The sequence below is a fragment of the Heterocephalus glaber genome, unplaced genomic scaffold (assembly GCF_053883595.1).
Source record: "Heterocephalus glaber isolate CG9 unplaced genomic scaffold, H.glaber_assembly_v1.0 deba00001509, whole genome shotgun sequence".
Classification (NCBI taxonomy): domain Eukaryota; kingdom Metazoa; phylum Chordata; class Mammalia; order Rodentia; family Bathyergidae; genus Heterocephalus; species Heterocephalus glaber.
This window is the reverse complement of record NW_028258325.1, coordinates 16,778,331-16,793,134: the sequence shown is the minus strand read 5'-3', so window position 1 is coordinate 16,793,134 and position 14,804 is coordinate 16,778,331. Positions and strand designations below refer to the sequence as shown.

The 14,804-nt window shown below is 38.0% G+C and overlaps 1 protein-coding gene across 2 annotated transcripts in view; it reads left to right on the top strand.

Annotated features, from left to right (window-relative positions):
- Adgra3 (adhesion G protein-coupled receptor A3) overlaps nt 1-14,804 on the top strand; it is a 137,746-nt gene that overhangs the window by 116,214 nt on the left and 6,728 nt on the right. For both annotated transcript variants that reach the window (XM_004847210.3, XM_087187405.1), the window contains exons 15-16: nt 7,246-7,370; nt 8,724-8,847. In XM_004847210.3, the coding sequence (XP_004847267.1) occupies nt 7,246-7,370; nt 8,724-8,847 (249 nt within the window). The remainder of the gene's footprint in view (nt 1-7,245; nt 7,371-8,723; nt 8,848-14,804) is intronic.

Below are 14,804 nucleotides of genomic sequence, written 5' to 3'. Positions count from 1 at the left end.
CCTGAGAACAACGTAAGGGAGGAAAGGTTTATTTTGGCTCATGGATTCATAGGTTTGAGTGCATGGGCAGCTGGCTCCACTGCTTTTAGGCTTCAGGAGTGGAAAGCTGCTCACCTTATGGCAACCAGGAAGCAGAGAGAGGGGGACGACAACATGTGCTCCCGGGCTTCCTCCTGTGTTTTTGTTCCATCTGGACTACTTGCGGACTACTGGATGGTGCCACCTATGTTCAGGGAGGTCTCCTTCCATTTACTGTCCCACATGACAGTTGTCTCTGAAAATGCCCTCACAGATGTACCCAAAGGTGTGCTTTTCTAATTTCTTAGGTGTTTCTCAGTCTAATCAAGCTGGCAATCAAGATTAACCATTACAGCCACAAAGTACATGTTGAAATTAAGATTTGAAGCCAGAAGTCTGGTTCTGGAATCTGTGTTCCTAATCACTTCGCTAAATCTGCTTTCTCAAAACCCATATCATTATGAGAGCCTCCTCGTTGTCTTTTCTTACCTAGGAATATTACTTCATGTCCCTACCATAACTTACTTAGATGTTTCTCTACTGTGTTTCTTTCCTGTAGTTTGCTTGTGTGATACCATTTTGCATGTTTAATGGGATATCTGCAGGATAAATTTCTCCACAATGAAACTGATAATTGGAAGGAACATCTGTCCTCCTTTTTTACTAAACTGAGATGCTCAGTAAAGGACCCAGATCTTACATGTATGGAGTGGTGATATTTTTACATGTGCAACACAAATTTAGCTACCACTAAAGTCAAAGTTTGTACTAGAGCAGTCATGAGCTGCCATGTTTCTTTGTAGTTGGTTCCCATCACTATCTCAGAAGATGTCCTCCCACCTACCCGTGTGATATCACATGTTCTTAAACTTTACATAATCTGCATTTGTTTTTTTTCTTATTACACTGATGAGATTTATCTTTGTCTTTACACGTAGCAGCAATTTACGGTATAGTCCTTTTTTCTGCTTCGTATTAGTGCATTGAACAAATATGCCACAATCTGTGCATTTTGTTGTTTAGACATTTGGTTATCAAGAAAAATGTGCTCTGAATATTCACATACATGTTTTCAGTGGATATGCATGCTCAGAAGTAAAATATCTGGGTTATAGGCCATGTGCTCACTTTTAGTAGTTACCAGTCTCACAGTAGTGAGATTTACAGTTGTTCCATGTCCTCGCTGATCCTTAGTCAACCTCAGATGTTCATGATTTTGTGGTGCTATTGTGATATATCATTGTGATTTTAGTTTGCACTTCTCTGGTGCCTAAAAATGTTAAGTGTCTCTGTATTTTGTTACTGATAGTTTAATGTTTCCTTTTGTGAAACCCTCACAAACTCTTGGGTTTTTTTAAATGGGTTTGTTTTATAGAAGGTCTTGATATGAGTTCTAAATATGCACTCTTTGCTGGATTTGCACATTGCAGATAGCCTTTCTCAGTCTGTCCCTGTGTCCTTTTTCTGTTAATCTTTTTATGAACGGTTTTGTAATTTTTCTGGAGTCTGGTTTCTCAGTTTGCATTTTGTTTTTTACAGTTAGTGTTTTTACACTCTCTTAAGAAACCTTAGTCTGTCATAAGTGCATGAAAATCTTGTTTCCTTCAGGTAGTCCTAATGTGTTTTAACATTTAGGTCCTCAATTTGACTGATGCTGATTTTGTCTGTAGTTCGAGGTAAGGGGATCAAAATCCTTATTTATTCTTCTTTATTCTCAAAAAGGAGATAATAAAATAGCACAGAAGTTAGTCATAGTTCTTGTTTTCTTAAAATTTCTGATGTCACATCTATCTTAAAATCTTATCGCTAAACTCATGTAATTCTTGGTGTTCTGACACACAGAATAGTGTCCCAAGATGTGTTCTTTAGATTGTATCTTGTTGTTCAGATCCTGGTGAATTTAGATAATTGCTCATTTTAATTCTTGTTATTGGTGTGAAGGTCATGAATTATTTAATACTTTCGTTATTCTATATTTAGCAGTCCTTGGGTTTGAATTACCTCTTATAAGTACCTCTTGCTACTCTGTCAAGTAAAGAGTTCTGGAAACTCTTCCCTTTATTTGGAGCCTTCTTAATGATCATCTACATGACTTTTCCCACACTGCAGGTGTTCTTCCTTTTCTCGGCATCAGTGTCCTGAACTTCTGTGGACAGTGTTGTTTTTCACTTCCTGCTTAGTTTTCTCCTTCAACTTTGTGCCATGTAAAAGTGTGATATCAAGATCATCATTAGCCACAGGCTCTGGTGGGGTGGTGAGTGCCAGGGTGGGACTCCTATTTTACTAATCCCTGTGTTGACATGTGAACAGTAATTTTACTTTTTCCTCTTGAAAGTATCTCCTATGTCATTTTTATACAACCCATTTAGTCATTTTTCTATATTAGCACAGACTCTATTTGTTTACTATTTATTATTGAAAATAATTTGACACAGATTTTGCTTTATCTCTCATTGTAAATCTTCTAACTTGTTTGCTGTCCTAATCTTTAACTGTCTCAAATGGTTTTTTGTTTTTGTTTTTGTTTTCTTTGGAGATAAGTCTTCACTAAGTCACTAAATTGCCTAGGCTGGGCTTATGATTCTTCTGTCTCAGCCTCTCAAAAAGTGCAGGGATTATAGGCATGTGCCATCACACCAACCTCCTTATATTCTTTTGTGTTGCTTAATCTTGCCAGCTGCACTGTGGTTTACTTTTCATTTTTTTACCCCTTTCTTTTAAGCCTGGAAGCCAAAAATGGTTTTTTATGGGTTATGTTTTAAATGATTAATAAGAACTTGTGTAATAGTTCAAATTTGCCTTATGACCCTCACAACGTAAAATATTTACCATCTGGCTTTCCGTACGTTTCCCTGAATCTTTTTCACAGAGGCTCCCTTCACGTTTGGGCGGCTCACAGTATACCTGTTACGTCACCTCTGTGACCTGCACAGAGGGGTTTGCTTGTGCCTTTCTCCAGCTATTCCAATGGAATTGTAAGCATTTTGCCTCCTTTTAATACTTGCTTTCTTTCTCATTCTGTGTCACATGCTTTTGGCTTTTGAAAACAATACTGATTTCTTTTAAACTTGAATGTTAGACGCAATATATTTTGAGAACTAAATCAGGATGCTGTCTGATGCTTTATTAGCTAATATTCTGCTCCCTCTGTTTTGTTGCCATCTGCTAAGGACTGTGGAAGGCATCTTTACACACCCTCCTTCCACTCCTTCCTCAAACCCTGTGAGATGATTGGTGGGTCTCCATTTTATGGAGAGGTAATGGCTCCAAGTTGTACAGCGATCCAGTGCAACATGCTATTGAACATTTCCTCCAGGAATCTAAAGCAGGCAGTGCATGAAAAGAGTCTGGAGGCTAAAGCCTAGATATTGGAAGTTTATCCTCAAGTATTAATTTTGCACCAGCATGGTAGCTTTTCATAGAAATAGAGGAAAAACTTATCTGTTTTTAATAGCATCTCACTGCTTTTATTGTCTCAACATTTTAAATTTTTTCCTACTAATATGCTAGAGTTTTAACAGAATGTGAATCTCTTGAGACCATGTGCTATAGACTAACATGGTGGGCACCCTGACTTTGTCTTGTATTTTCTCCTTTGTGTACTTAGTTTATACATGTCTGTCCCCCAAGGGCTGGAACAGTATTCTGCACCCAATTAAATTTGTCAACTAAATAAGTGGACTAGAAGTCGGAGACTTGTTGTGGTATAGTGGAGCACTCAAGTTGGAATTCAGTTCCTGGTCTTCTATCTCCAGCTTCCCACTAACTGATTTCTTTCAGATTTTTGTCATTAACTATTTATCTTTTGGTAAGGTGAGAAATTTGGTAAGGTGTTCCATTATGATCTTTTTTGATCTGTAATTTTATATTGTCAACTTTGGATTCTTCCCTGGGAAAATGTGCTCATTCCCTCTCTACTCTGTTGAGGTCTTCTTCCATTTCCTTGCCTGTTGGTCACATGGTCCCTTCCTTTTTCGTTTAGCTGTTACTGTTTCAGGTATATCAGGAACTTTCTCATTCAAGATACATCCCTGTGAACTCCTTCCTGCATCCAGGCATCATTTTTTAGTGTTACAAGTCAGTGAAGAAAGACTGTCCCTAAGGGATCTGGACAATCTATAGCTTTGTCTCCTGCAACCCATTTTCTGGCCTGGCCACCATGGTTGGGGTGGTGGTGTCTTCCCAGCCTGCCTTGATGATTTCTAAGGAAGGCAGCATTAAGATGTCTGTTGTTTTCCTTTTAGTGAAGCAATTTTTGCATCGTGTTTGAGAACATAGACTCATCAGCCAGGCTCCACTGGATCTCACTGTAGCATTTTACTTCTCTATGTCTTCGTTTTCCAAGCTATAAAATGAGGCCAGTAATACACGTGCTTCTCAGGGTAGCTCTGTGTAAATAGCAGGATGTAGTCAGTGCCTGTACTAGGTTTGGTGCTATGTAAGTGACTTGCAGTTATTGTTTGTTGGTTTTTTTAAACTATATAGGCTTCTATGTCCTTCACCTCCATACTGTTATTGTTTGTGTCTTCAGCAGACATTGTTGGGATCTGTTGTAAGTCTCTTTTCTCTGTGGCTTGGAGCTCTGCAAGGGCAGGAACCATGACTTACATTATATCTCCAGTGCCTTACACAGTGTCTGATCCTTTCATATTTGTGGAACTTGGGGCTGACTTGACTTCCAGTGATTGGAGGGGTTTATTCAGGTTTGTGGACTTGGAGGCCCTGCTCTCTGTTGTACTTTCTCAGCTGTTGACTAAGCAGCCCTATACTTGAACTCTAAGAGCATTAAGGGAGTGTCTTTAGTTGCTCTTCTATCACCCTCACATGGGCTGCTGTTCCTTCTCCATTACCCTCCTGGCAGGACAGCATTCAGACTTGTAAAGAACATGGTCCTGTGTTGAACAAGACAAGTTAGGAAGGTAAAGTTACATGTGAAGATGTTAGCAAGAAACACCAGTTCTCAAAGAGAGATGTCAGTGCCAGAGTTTTTGTTTAATAGTGTGTTTCAGTCACTCAAGGAAATCCTTGTGGTTAAATGTCCATAAAAGTACAAGACAAGGACGTCCACTATCCCCACTCCTGTTCAATATAGTTATGGAAACATTAGCCACAGCAATTAGACAAGAGAAAGAAATAAAAGGAATAAAAATAGGAAATGAAGTCAAATTGTCATCATTTGCGGATGACATGATACTCTATATAGAAGACCCCAAGAACTCCACCAAAAGTCTTCTAGATTTAATAACCAAATTCAGTAGAGTAGCTGGATACAAGGTCACACAAAAATCAATAGCTTTCCTCTACACAAACAACAGACTCACTGAGAGAGAAATAGGGTAAACAATCCCTTTCACAGTAGCATCCAAAAAACTGAAATACCTAGGAATCAACCTAACAAAAGAAATCAAAGACCTCTTCTCTGAAAACTATAGCACTCTGAAAAGAGAGATTGAAGACAATACCAGAAAATGGAAAGACATCTCTTGCTCCTGGGTAGGAAGGATCAACATAGTGAAAATGGCCATACTTCCAAAACTGCTATATAGATTGAGTGCAATCCCAATTGAAATCCCAGCAGCATACTTCATGGACCTTGAGAAAATCCAAAAATTCATTTGGAACAAGAAGAGACCCAGAATAGCAAAAGCAGTTCTAGATAACAGAGATATGGCTGGGGGTATTACAACCCCCAACTTGAAACTATACTACAAAGCTACTGTGATAAAAACAGCATGGTACTGGCAAAGAAACAGACCTGAGGACCAGTGGAACAGATTAGAAGATGCAGAAACAGCTCCAGACACACTCAGCCACCTCATCTTTGACAAAGGAGCCAACCACCTTCCCTGGAGGAAAGATAGCCTCTTTAATAAATAGTGCTGGAGAAACTGGGTTTCAACTTGCCAAAGATTAAAACTAGACCTATATCTCTCACCATGCACTAATCTAAAATAGAAATGATTAAAGAGCTAAATATTAAAACAAACGCTGAACCGGCTGGAATAGAGGTTGGACATTGGAGTAGGAAAAGATTTTTATGAACAAAAGTTCAGATGCCCGTGAACTAGCACAAACAATCAACAAGTGGGATCTCTTACTAAAAAGCTTCTGCACAGCAAGAGAAACCACCAACAGTGTGAAGAGACAACCCATAATGTGGGAAAAAATCTTCACCTGCTCTTCCTCAGACAAAGATCTGCTATCTAGAATCCATAAAGAACTTTAAAAAAAAATCAGACCTCCCAGATTTAAAGACCCAATCCAAAAATGGGCATCTGAAATGAACCGACGTTTCTCTGACAAAGAAGTAGAAATGGCAAATAAACATATGAAAAAAATGTTCAGCATCACTGGTCATTCGAGAGATGCAAATGAAAACAACGCTGAGATCCCACCTCACCCCAGAAAGAATGGCAGCTATCAAGAAATCAACCAATAACAAATGCTGGTTGGGCTGTGGGGAAAGAGGAACCCTGCTCCACTGCTGGTGGGAGTGCAGACTGGTGCAACCACTGTGGAAATCAGTATGGAGATACCTCAAAGAACTAGGACTGGAAGTCCCATTTGTCTCAGCTATTTCCCTGCTGGGATCTTCCCGAAGAATTAAAAGAATCATACCACAGTGATATATGTGCGCCCGTGTTCATAGCAGCACAGTTTGTAATAGCTAAAACTTGTAAGCAACCCAGATGCCCATCATCTGGAGACTGGATAAAGAAAACGTGGGTTTTTTAAATAAAATGGAGTACTACTCAGCCATAAAAAATGAGAAATTAGAGACATTTATAGCTAAATGGATGCACATTGAGGTGATACTCTTAAGTGAAATAAATAGGACACACGTGTAAACACCGAACAGATTTTCTCTAGTGTGAGAAATGGAAGTGTAAATAAGGACTAAAAGGTATAATAGGTAATGTGAAATAGGAAGAAAAGGGGCAAAGGGAAAGGAAGTGGGAGGGCTAGGGGAAAGGATAGAAGGGAATGGGATTAATATGAGAAAATGGAAAAATAGGAACAAAATCTTTGTAAATAGGGAGGGAATGGAGGGGTTGAAGGGAGGGCTGGGCAAGGGTGAAAAATAAGAACCAAGAGAGATTATGTTAAGGTGCAAATTTCCAATGGGGAATGTCATTAGATTGTATACCTAAAATGTACCAATAAAAGGATATACAATTTTTTTAAAAAAAGATGTTTCTGGCATGACTCTTTTGTTTTTCCCCTCAGGATTTGACAGGATCCGAACTGTACACCCAGGTAGCCAGTCTTTTGCATCCTGTGGTTTATACTACTGCTGTCATTCTCCTCTTGTGTCTGTTGGCCACCATTGTGAGTTACATTTACCATCACAGGTAAGAGACACCATGCAACAAATACAGACCTGTGGCTTGGGACTTGGAGGACTTCGTTTTACCTTTAGTTATAATAAAACTAAGTTTGATAACCATGCTACCTTCCAAAGTAAGAATTCATACTGTGGAATACATACAAGCCTTCTCCATTTCATTAGAAACGTGAATAATTAGTTTAACAACCAGTTGTTCTGCTGGGCTTGTGTCTGGAGAAGAATATGGGAGGTATGTGTTGGAGGCTGGGATGGTGGTGTGCTTCAGAGCAAGAGGGTGTGAAGGAAGGCTCTGTAACCTCTAGTTGCTCCTATAAAGGTGTCTCTAGGTGGCAGCGTGTGTCGGGACTTTTATTTTTTGGCTTTTTGCCTGTTGTGATATCCTTTATTTTATAAATGGCGTTTTTAAGAAAATTTGTGCCCGGTAAGTGTGGGATATGGTTTTTGTTAATTGAAGGCGTAGCTACAGAAACTTATTTTATAGCTGGAAATAATGAACTAAAAGAATTTTCTAAGCAGGAATTCACTTTACAAAAGGTTTTGCCAGAACATATTTTCCTCCTTAAGCTGGACATATATGGCATTTCTTGACGTTTAGTTGAGAAACAAAAGGAGATTTTGATATTTTTAAAAAGGGAGAGAGAGAGAGACAGAGACAGAGACTTAGAGACTTCAACATTTCATTACGAAAGGCCAGGAAGAAATACACTGGGCATTTAGACCATGTTATTCTAGTAAGTCAGGAAAAATAACTATTGGCACACTGCAGAAATCTCTAGGTAGTCAATCGAGTTGTTTTAAGACAGCATCAATAATAAAAGTGCATATGTTTTTATTATGAGAATTTTAAACATTAAAATTTTTTTTTAGTAAACATTCCTAGTACATAATGATTACAGTCCTTGTGGGAGGTTGCTACATGTACATAACACACCTTAATTCTTTCTTCATCCCCACCCCACCCCCTGGGTCCCACCCCTTCCATCTCTGGGGAAAGAGACTAAGAGATTTTTTTTAACTTTTTCTTGGTATTCATTTTTTCCTTCTTATTAGTATATGCTTGCAATATATAATAAATACATTCATCATGGGGAATTGGTATATGTACATGTCACATCTTGAGATTAGTTTTTAATAGATACAGTGATTGCATAAATAGTTTATCTTTTAATACATAAAGTGAAATGTTAAACTGTATTGAATGACTTCTAAAATATTGTGTGCACCTAATAAAATGTTTAAATATGAAACATTTAAATTTCACCTTTTAGTAGTTGGAATTAAAGTGTATATGAACATCATAGTGTCTTCTTTCAAATGTACCAGACTGAATATTAATACCGTCTCATTTTTCCAACAGTTTGATTAGGATCAGTCGCAAGAGCTGGCACATGCTCGTGAACTTGTGCTTCCATGTCTCTCTGACCTGTGTGGTCTTCGTGGGAGGAATAACCCAGACCAGAAATGCCAGTGTCTGCCAGGCAGTAAGGCAGAGTGATATTTCAGCGTAACTTTGCGTCTCATTAAGTAGAACAGCAAAAATGTTTCTCTAAAGTCTTTTCTTTAATTGAAGTTCAGCCTAATGCTTGTCCCTTAAACAGTTTAATGCTTCAAGTTTTAAATTATCATTCACAACTGAATACCTAACTTTATCAGCTTGTCTCTTTCTCCTTGGAAACTGGGCATTACTTGTCATGTCTATTACAATGCCTAACAGTTAATTGAAATATTTATAAAATCTTGACTTTAACAGAAAGAATAGTGACATTTTCTGACAGTGAGGTTTTTAGAAATCATTCACTGGGGCCAGGGATTTAGCTCAGTGGTTCCAGTGCCTGCCTCGAAAACGCAAGGTCCTGAGTTTGATCCCTGGTACCGCCCCCCCCCCAAAAAAGAAATAATTCACTGATGAAAAGAATAGGAATTATGTAAAGATAGATGTGAGCTTCAATCAATGCAAAGAATTAAGTATTCAGTTCATGTTTTCACATAAATCCTTACATACATACTGTTAGTGAACAGTATTATTGCAATATAAACATAAAAAATTGAAACACTTCAATATAAGAGTAAGAAATATGTAAAATTTTATTTCTCTATTCATGTATTGTTTTTCATATGAGTGATTGCAAGAAGTATCACATAAAAATTAAGAGTTTTGACTGCCTAGGGCCAGGGATGTAGCTCAGTGGCAGAGAGCCTGCCTGACAAGTGCAAGGTTCTGAGTTCGATCCCCTATACCAAAAAGAAAAAGAAAAAAAGTTTGACTGCCTGGATTTACATCTCAGATCTTCCGTTTACTGGTAGTATTTTTATGGACAATTTAACCTTTTTCTTTTGAAATTGTGGCAGAAAATACATTAGATCTACTCCCTTTAAAAATGTTTTAGTGTGTGCACAATGTTGACTAGCAGATGTGTAGAACTTTTTATTTTGTATGACGATGTATCAACTTTATACCCATTGAATGGCAGCTTCTCATTTTCTTCTCCCTCTAGACCCTATCCGCTCTCTGCTTCTATGAATTTGAGTACTTTGGGTACCTCATATAAGTGGATTTATGCAACTTTTATCTGTCTATGATTGGCTTTTTTCACTTAGAAATCCTGAAGGTTTATGTGTGTTATAGAATATGATAGTAGTTCCTTTTAATGGCTGAATAGTATTCCGTATTATTTCCCTTGTATACTTAACTACAGACAGATTGTTTATCTCTTGGGCATTATGAATAATACTGCAATGAACATGGAGTGTAGATATCTCTTCAAGATCCTCATTGTTTAATCTTTGTATATCTGAGTTTTCTCACTTGTACATTGAGAATAATTGAATTGTTGTTGGATGATCTGATTATTATGTTCAAGAGCTCTAAGGAATTTGCACATATGAAAGTTCAGCAAAAATTGAATATAAATTTAATATACAAAAGTTTACTGAAATGGAACTATGAGAAAACATAATGGATCATAAGAGTCCATTTATAGAATAGCAAAGACAAGTACCTAGAGATAATATGTTCAAGATTTACAGCTAAAAAGACATATATAAATGGAAAGAACTACTATATCCGAAGATAGGAAGACAATATCAGAAGACTGGCACATCCTCCTAAATTAATAGATAGATAAAAAGATTTTTTTCGTGAAACTTGAGGACTTTTGAAGTTATCTGAAAGTGAAGGGTGAAAGAAACCCAGGATACTTGTGAGAAGGAAGAGCAGAGCCAGAATAGTGTCCTGCTAGTGATGCAAGCTGACAGGGCCGTGATAAGTCACGAGGCAGGAGCTGCAGAGGTGGCTGAGTTGACCAGCACAGTGGTGTGTAGTCCAGTCAGATTGGGGCAGAACTTGGGGTCCAGCAGAGATGGCAGACCTCATCAGCTGTGCAGAGCACAGACTGGACGGATTTGGGGAAAAGCCATTTGGAAAAAGATTTAAAGGATCTGTACCCCATTTTATGTTGAAAACAAAGTCAGCTCTGGTTGGATTAAAAACTTACATGCCAAACCATAATCTTAGAGTAATTTTTAGAAAATGTTGTAGAACTTGGGATAAGGAAAGATTTTTTTAAATAATACAGTAAAAGGCATTCACTGGAAAACAGATAAATTTGACTAAGAATAAGAACTTTTATGATTAAGAGTTCTGAAGTCAGTAAAAAGGCAGGTTACAAATTGGAAGAGCTATTACCATACATACAAAACTGATAGAGCATTAGGATAAAGAAGAAAGTAATAATATAATCATTGAGTGGGCCACAAATGCCCAGCGGAAGTAATAAGAGACTGGATAGAGATTTCTTGGAAGAGTAAGCACACAGGGTGAGAATATATGTACAGAGATGTCCAGCACCATTTCGAGGCCTTAACGATGCAAATGTAACCATTAATTATTACTTTATGCTTTTTATGATGGCACAGACTAAGCCTGGCAGCAATGCCAAATACTGATGAAAATGTGGCTCCACAGGCCCTTGAATATGCTGGTGGTGGAGACATTGGTAGATAGTGGATGTACATTGTGTACTCTGGGAGTCTGTACTTTCTAGAGTGAATCCTTCACGTCACCATGGAGCCCAGAAGTTCCACTACTGGGCCCAAGGAGTAACCTTGCCTGTGTACCTGGATAGGAATATTCATGGCATCAGTATATACAGTAGCTAAAACCTGGAAACAACTCAAATGCCCATCACAGAGAGGATAAACAAATAAACACTGCTATACAGGAGTCAAAACAAGTAAATTGTAGCAGTGTAGAATAGCACCAGTGAGTCTTAGGAAAAAATCGAAATCTCAAAAATCACATTCACTCCGTACCTTTTTTAAAAATAAAAATGACTAAAATAGTCCAGATACCTTTAACAAAAATAGATGAGTGCAGTAACTCTTAGGAAAAGGCCAAGAACATAAAATATAGGACTATAGGATGAGGGTTACCTTGAATGTGGAGGTGACATGGTTAGATACAGGTTATTTACAAGATGGTAACTTTGGTCTTGCTGGCAGATTCTTGGATCCTTATTATATTATTAACAGCAACTATGAATAAAGGCAAGCCATGCTTAGCCCAGTCATTAGATGTGTCATGAACCCGAGCCTTATAATTAATCCAGCATTGTATACCTGAGAGCCAATTTAAAATGTATGTGTTTTTCTAAGAGTTATTGAGAGGATTAATGATTTCACAGTCTGATTGGTAGCTAGCATACAGTAACTGCTCAGTGAATGTTATCTAATACTATGGTACTAATACTGAAGCAGTTATCTCTCAGTTATGCAGTATTTTTGTTTGTTCATAGCCATTACTATACATTTGAAAAGCAAACTTCGGCTTGGAGCTTACAAGAAGTCAGATAAGGGCTCAATTTAATGCACGGACAAAGACATAGATTCTGTGCACTTAGTTTTTTTCTCTTCTTCACATGGATGCTTCTCATTAACCTTGGAGGTGTCATTTGTTACCACTTCAGAAATAATGGTCCATCACTTCCCACTGTTAGCTTCAGAACTCTCTACCTTCCTATTTGTTATCTCTGGTCCCTAAGCTCTCTCTGGGCAAAAATTATGTCACTTCAATTCACCCAAATTTATGAAGGGACCAACACAGGACCTGATCCCTAGCAGGTGCTCAGCAAATATTTATCTATGAACACAAAGAAGCCCATGTTTGCAGATAATAAAAATCATTCAAACCAAGAACTGTTGTGAGCACAGGCTCTGTTGGTAGAATACACAGCACACATTGGTATTAATGGTCTCAATTTGGTCTAACTGTATTCATTGATTTCCTGAATCAGACACATTAATTTATTTCATTAAGGAAATGGATAGAAAGGGGCTGTTGTAAAGATGACTGCCTTTCATTGTGTTGAGTGCTGTCTTATACCATTTCTAAAGTGAAAAGGAGAGGAGTTGCATGGACTCCTTAGGGCCTGTAGAACAAATGCCCATTAGTTAAAGGTTTACACACAAAAAAGAAAAGGCATGTCTTCAGATGTTCTACTTGTTAATTTTTTCTTTTTTACAGTGCCCTCCCCTTCTTTGAAAGATATAACATCACTTTTGACTCAAACATTACTTTTAAAACACTTAATTCAGTTAGTAGCCCCTGAGAAGATGGTGTTGGAGTGAAAAAAGGACCGGTGGAGGATTCTAGATCCTAGTCGGTAGGCGCCCATTCTTTCTGCCTGAACAGCTTGTTCTGCTGGTCACTTACCAACGAGCGGCAGAAAGTTTCTCCTATAAAATAGTGGCTCAAGCTGGCTGAATTAAATGTTCCCACACTGTTTCCTCAGTCAGTTCCAGTGCTTTCCATGGGCTTTGACTCTTCTGCAAAAGGAACAGGAGGAGAGCTAAGAGGCTGAGCGAGAGAGGAAGAGAGGCCCTTTGCTCCAGACCAGAAGGGATCTGAGTGCCGGGTCATGGTGTGCGGCCAGGTCATTGTTTGTTCATTTCTTGGTCCTTGATTTTCACAGCTGTGCAGTAAAGGGATTTGCCTTTTGCTCTACCAACTCAGAGATTTATCTGTTCAATGTAGTGCCAGCTGCTCTCCTCAGGTATCCTTTTATATCTGTCATCCAAAGAATTCTCTTAACCTCAGTCTGTGGGTCTGTATGTAGCTCAAGGTTAATAATACTGACCGGTCGGTGATGCTAAGAGAACAGCGTAAGTTCACATACAAAACTGTACTTTTGTACATCTCATAGTCTTCACTAATGCAAGCTAATATTATTTTAGTTTTTGTGTATTTAGGTATCATTTGTCATAAAGGTCTTTTTTTGTACACCTGTGCTGTCTTAGATAATTGATAATTTTTAAAACTTTCAGGATATGAGTTTATAATACTGGTTAGGAAAAATCTAAAGTGGAATTCTATTTAGACAATTACTTTCTGTTTTGTAGCTTTGGAAATTATTGTCCAGAGGTGAAGTGGCTTTCTTAAGTGACAATTCATTGCATTTAATTAGTTTTCTACATAGCCTTTGTATTGGATTAATTCCATACTATTTACATTTCCACATGGATCTCTGATTTATTTGTGACAGTGAGCTTGTATTTCATATAGAGCCCTGGTGTTGGTTGGAAAATACCATAGGAAGCCCTCATTACTACATCTTAATTCTTCCATTTTTCTGGTTCTTATGGATTGTTTAGTGATTTGCTTATGTGACTCTCTGAGCAGAGATCATCAGATTCCTAAAATCATTTAACAGATTGTAAGTTAAGTCCAACCAGGGCAACTTAGCAAGACCCTGTTTCTAAATAAAAAATAAAAAAGAACTAGGGATGTAGCTCAGTGTAAAGACCCTGGGTTTAAACCCCAGTATTGAAAAAAAGGGGGGAATACTTTACTGAAAAATTTAGAAAACCATAGAAAACATTTCAGAGCCTAAAACCGGAGTTACTTTGCTTAGCAGACTCTCCATCTTGCTCCTTCTGTGTTGAAAACATCTTTAGCTTGCTGTATTTTACAGTTCCATCTCATTCTTTTCACCTTTGTGTCAAAGAAAACTCCAGTGATGTTAGAATCCAAATCAGTGATTTGTCTTGAATTTATTGATTTTTATGCACCAAATTCATTTATACTATTTTTACTTACAGTGTCTGGTGTGACTTGAGACAGCTCAAAGGTCTATTTTATGCTTTTTGTTCCACTTCTGTTTATAAATTTTACTTTCACAGTGCAGTCAGCAAAACTAACAGAGGGCAAGGAGCGGCTTGTCTCCTTAGGCAGAAGACAACTTCCAACCTCCCTAGTTTGGGTGAGCTGCGTCTCCCCTCCGATGCCCTGGTCATGGTGCCATTTTCCCTGGGCAGTGGCTTCCTGTGTTGTTTGCTCTGCAAATAAGGCTTTGCTATCACCAAGGATAGAGGATTCTCGTTAAATCTCAGAGAGTGGTATGCATTCTTTTGTTTTTGACTTAGGTCTGATAATGTCAACTGA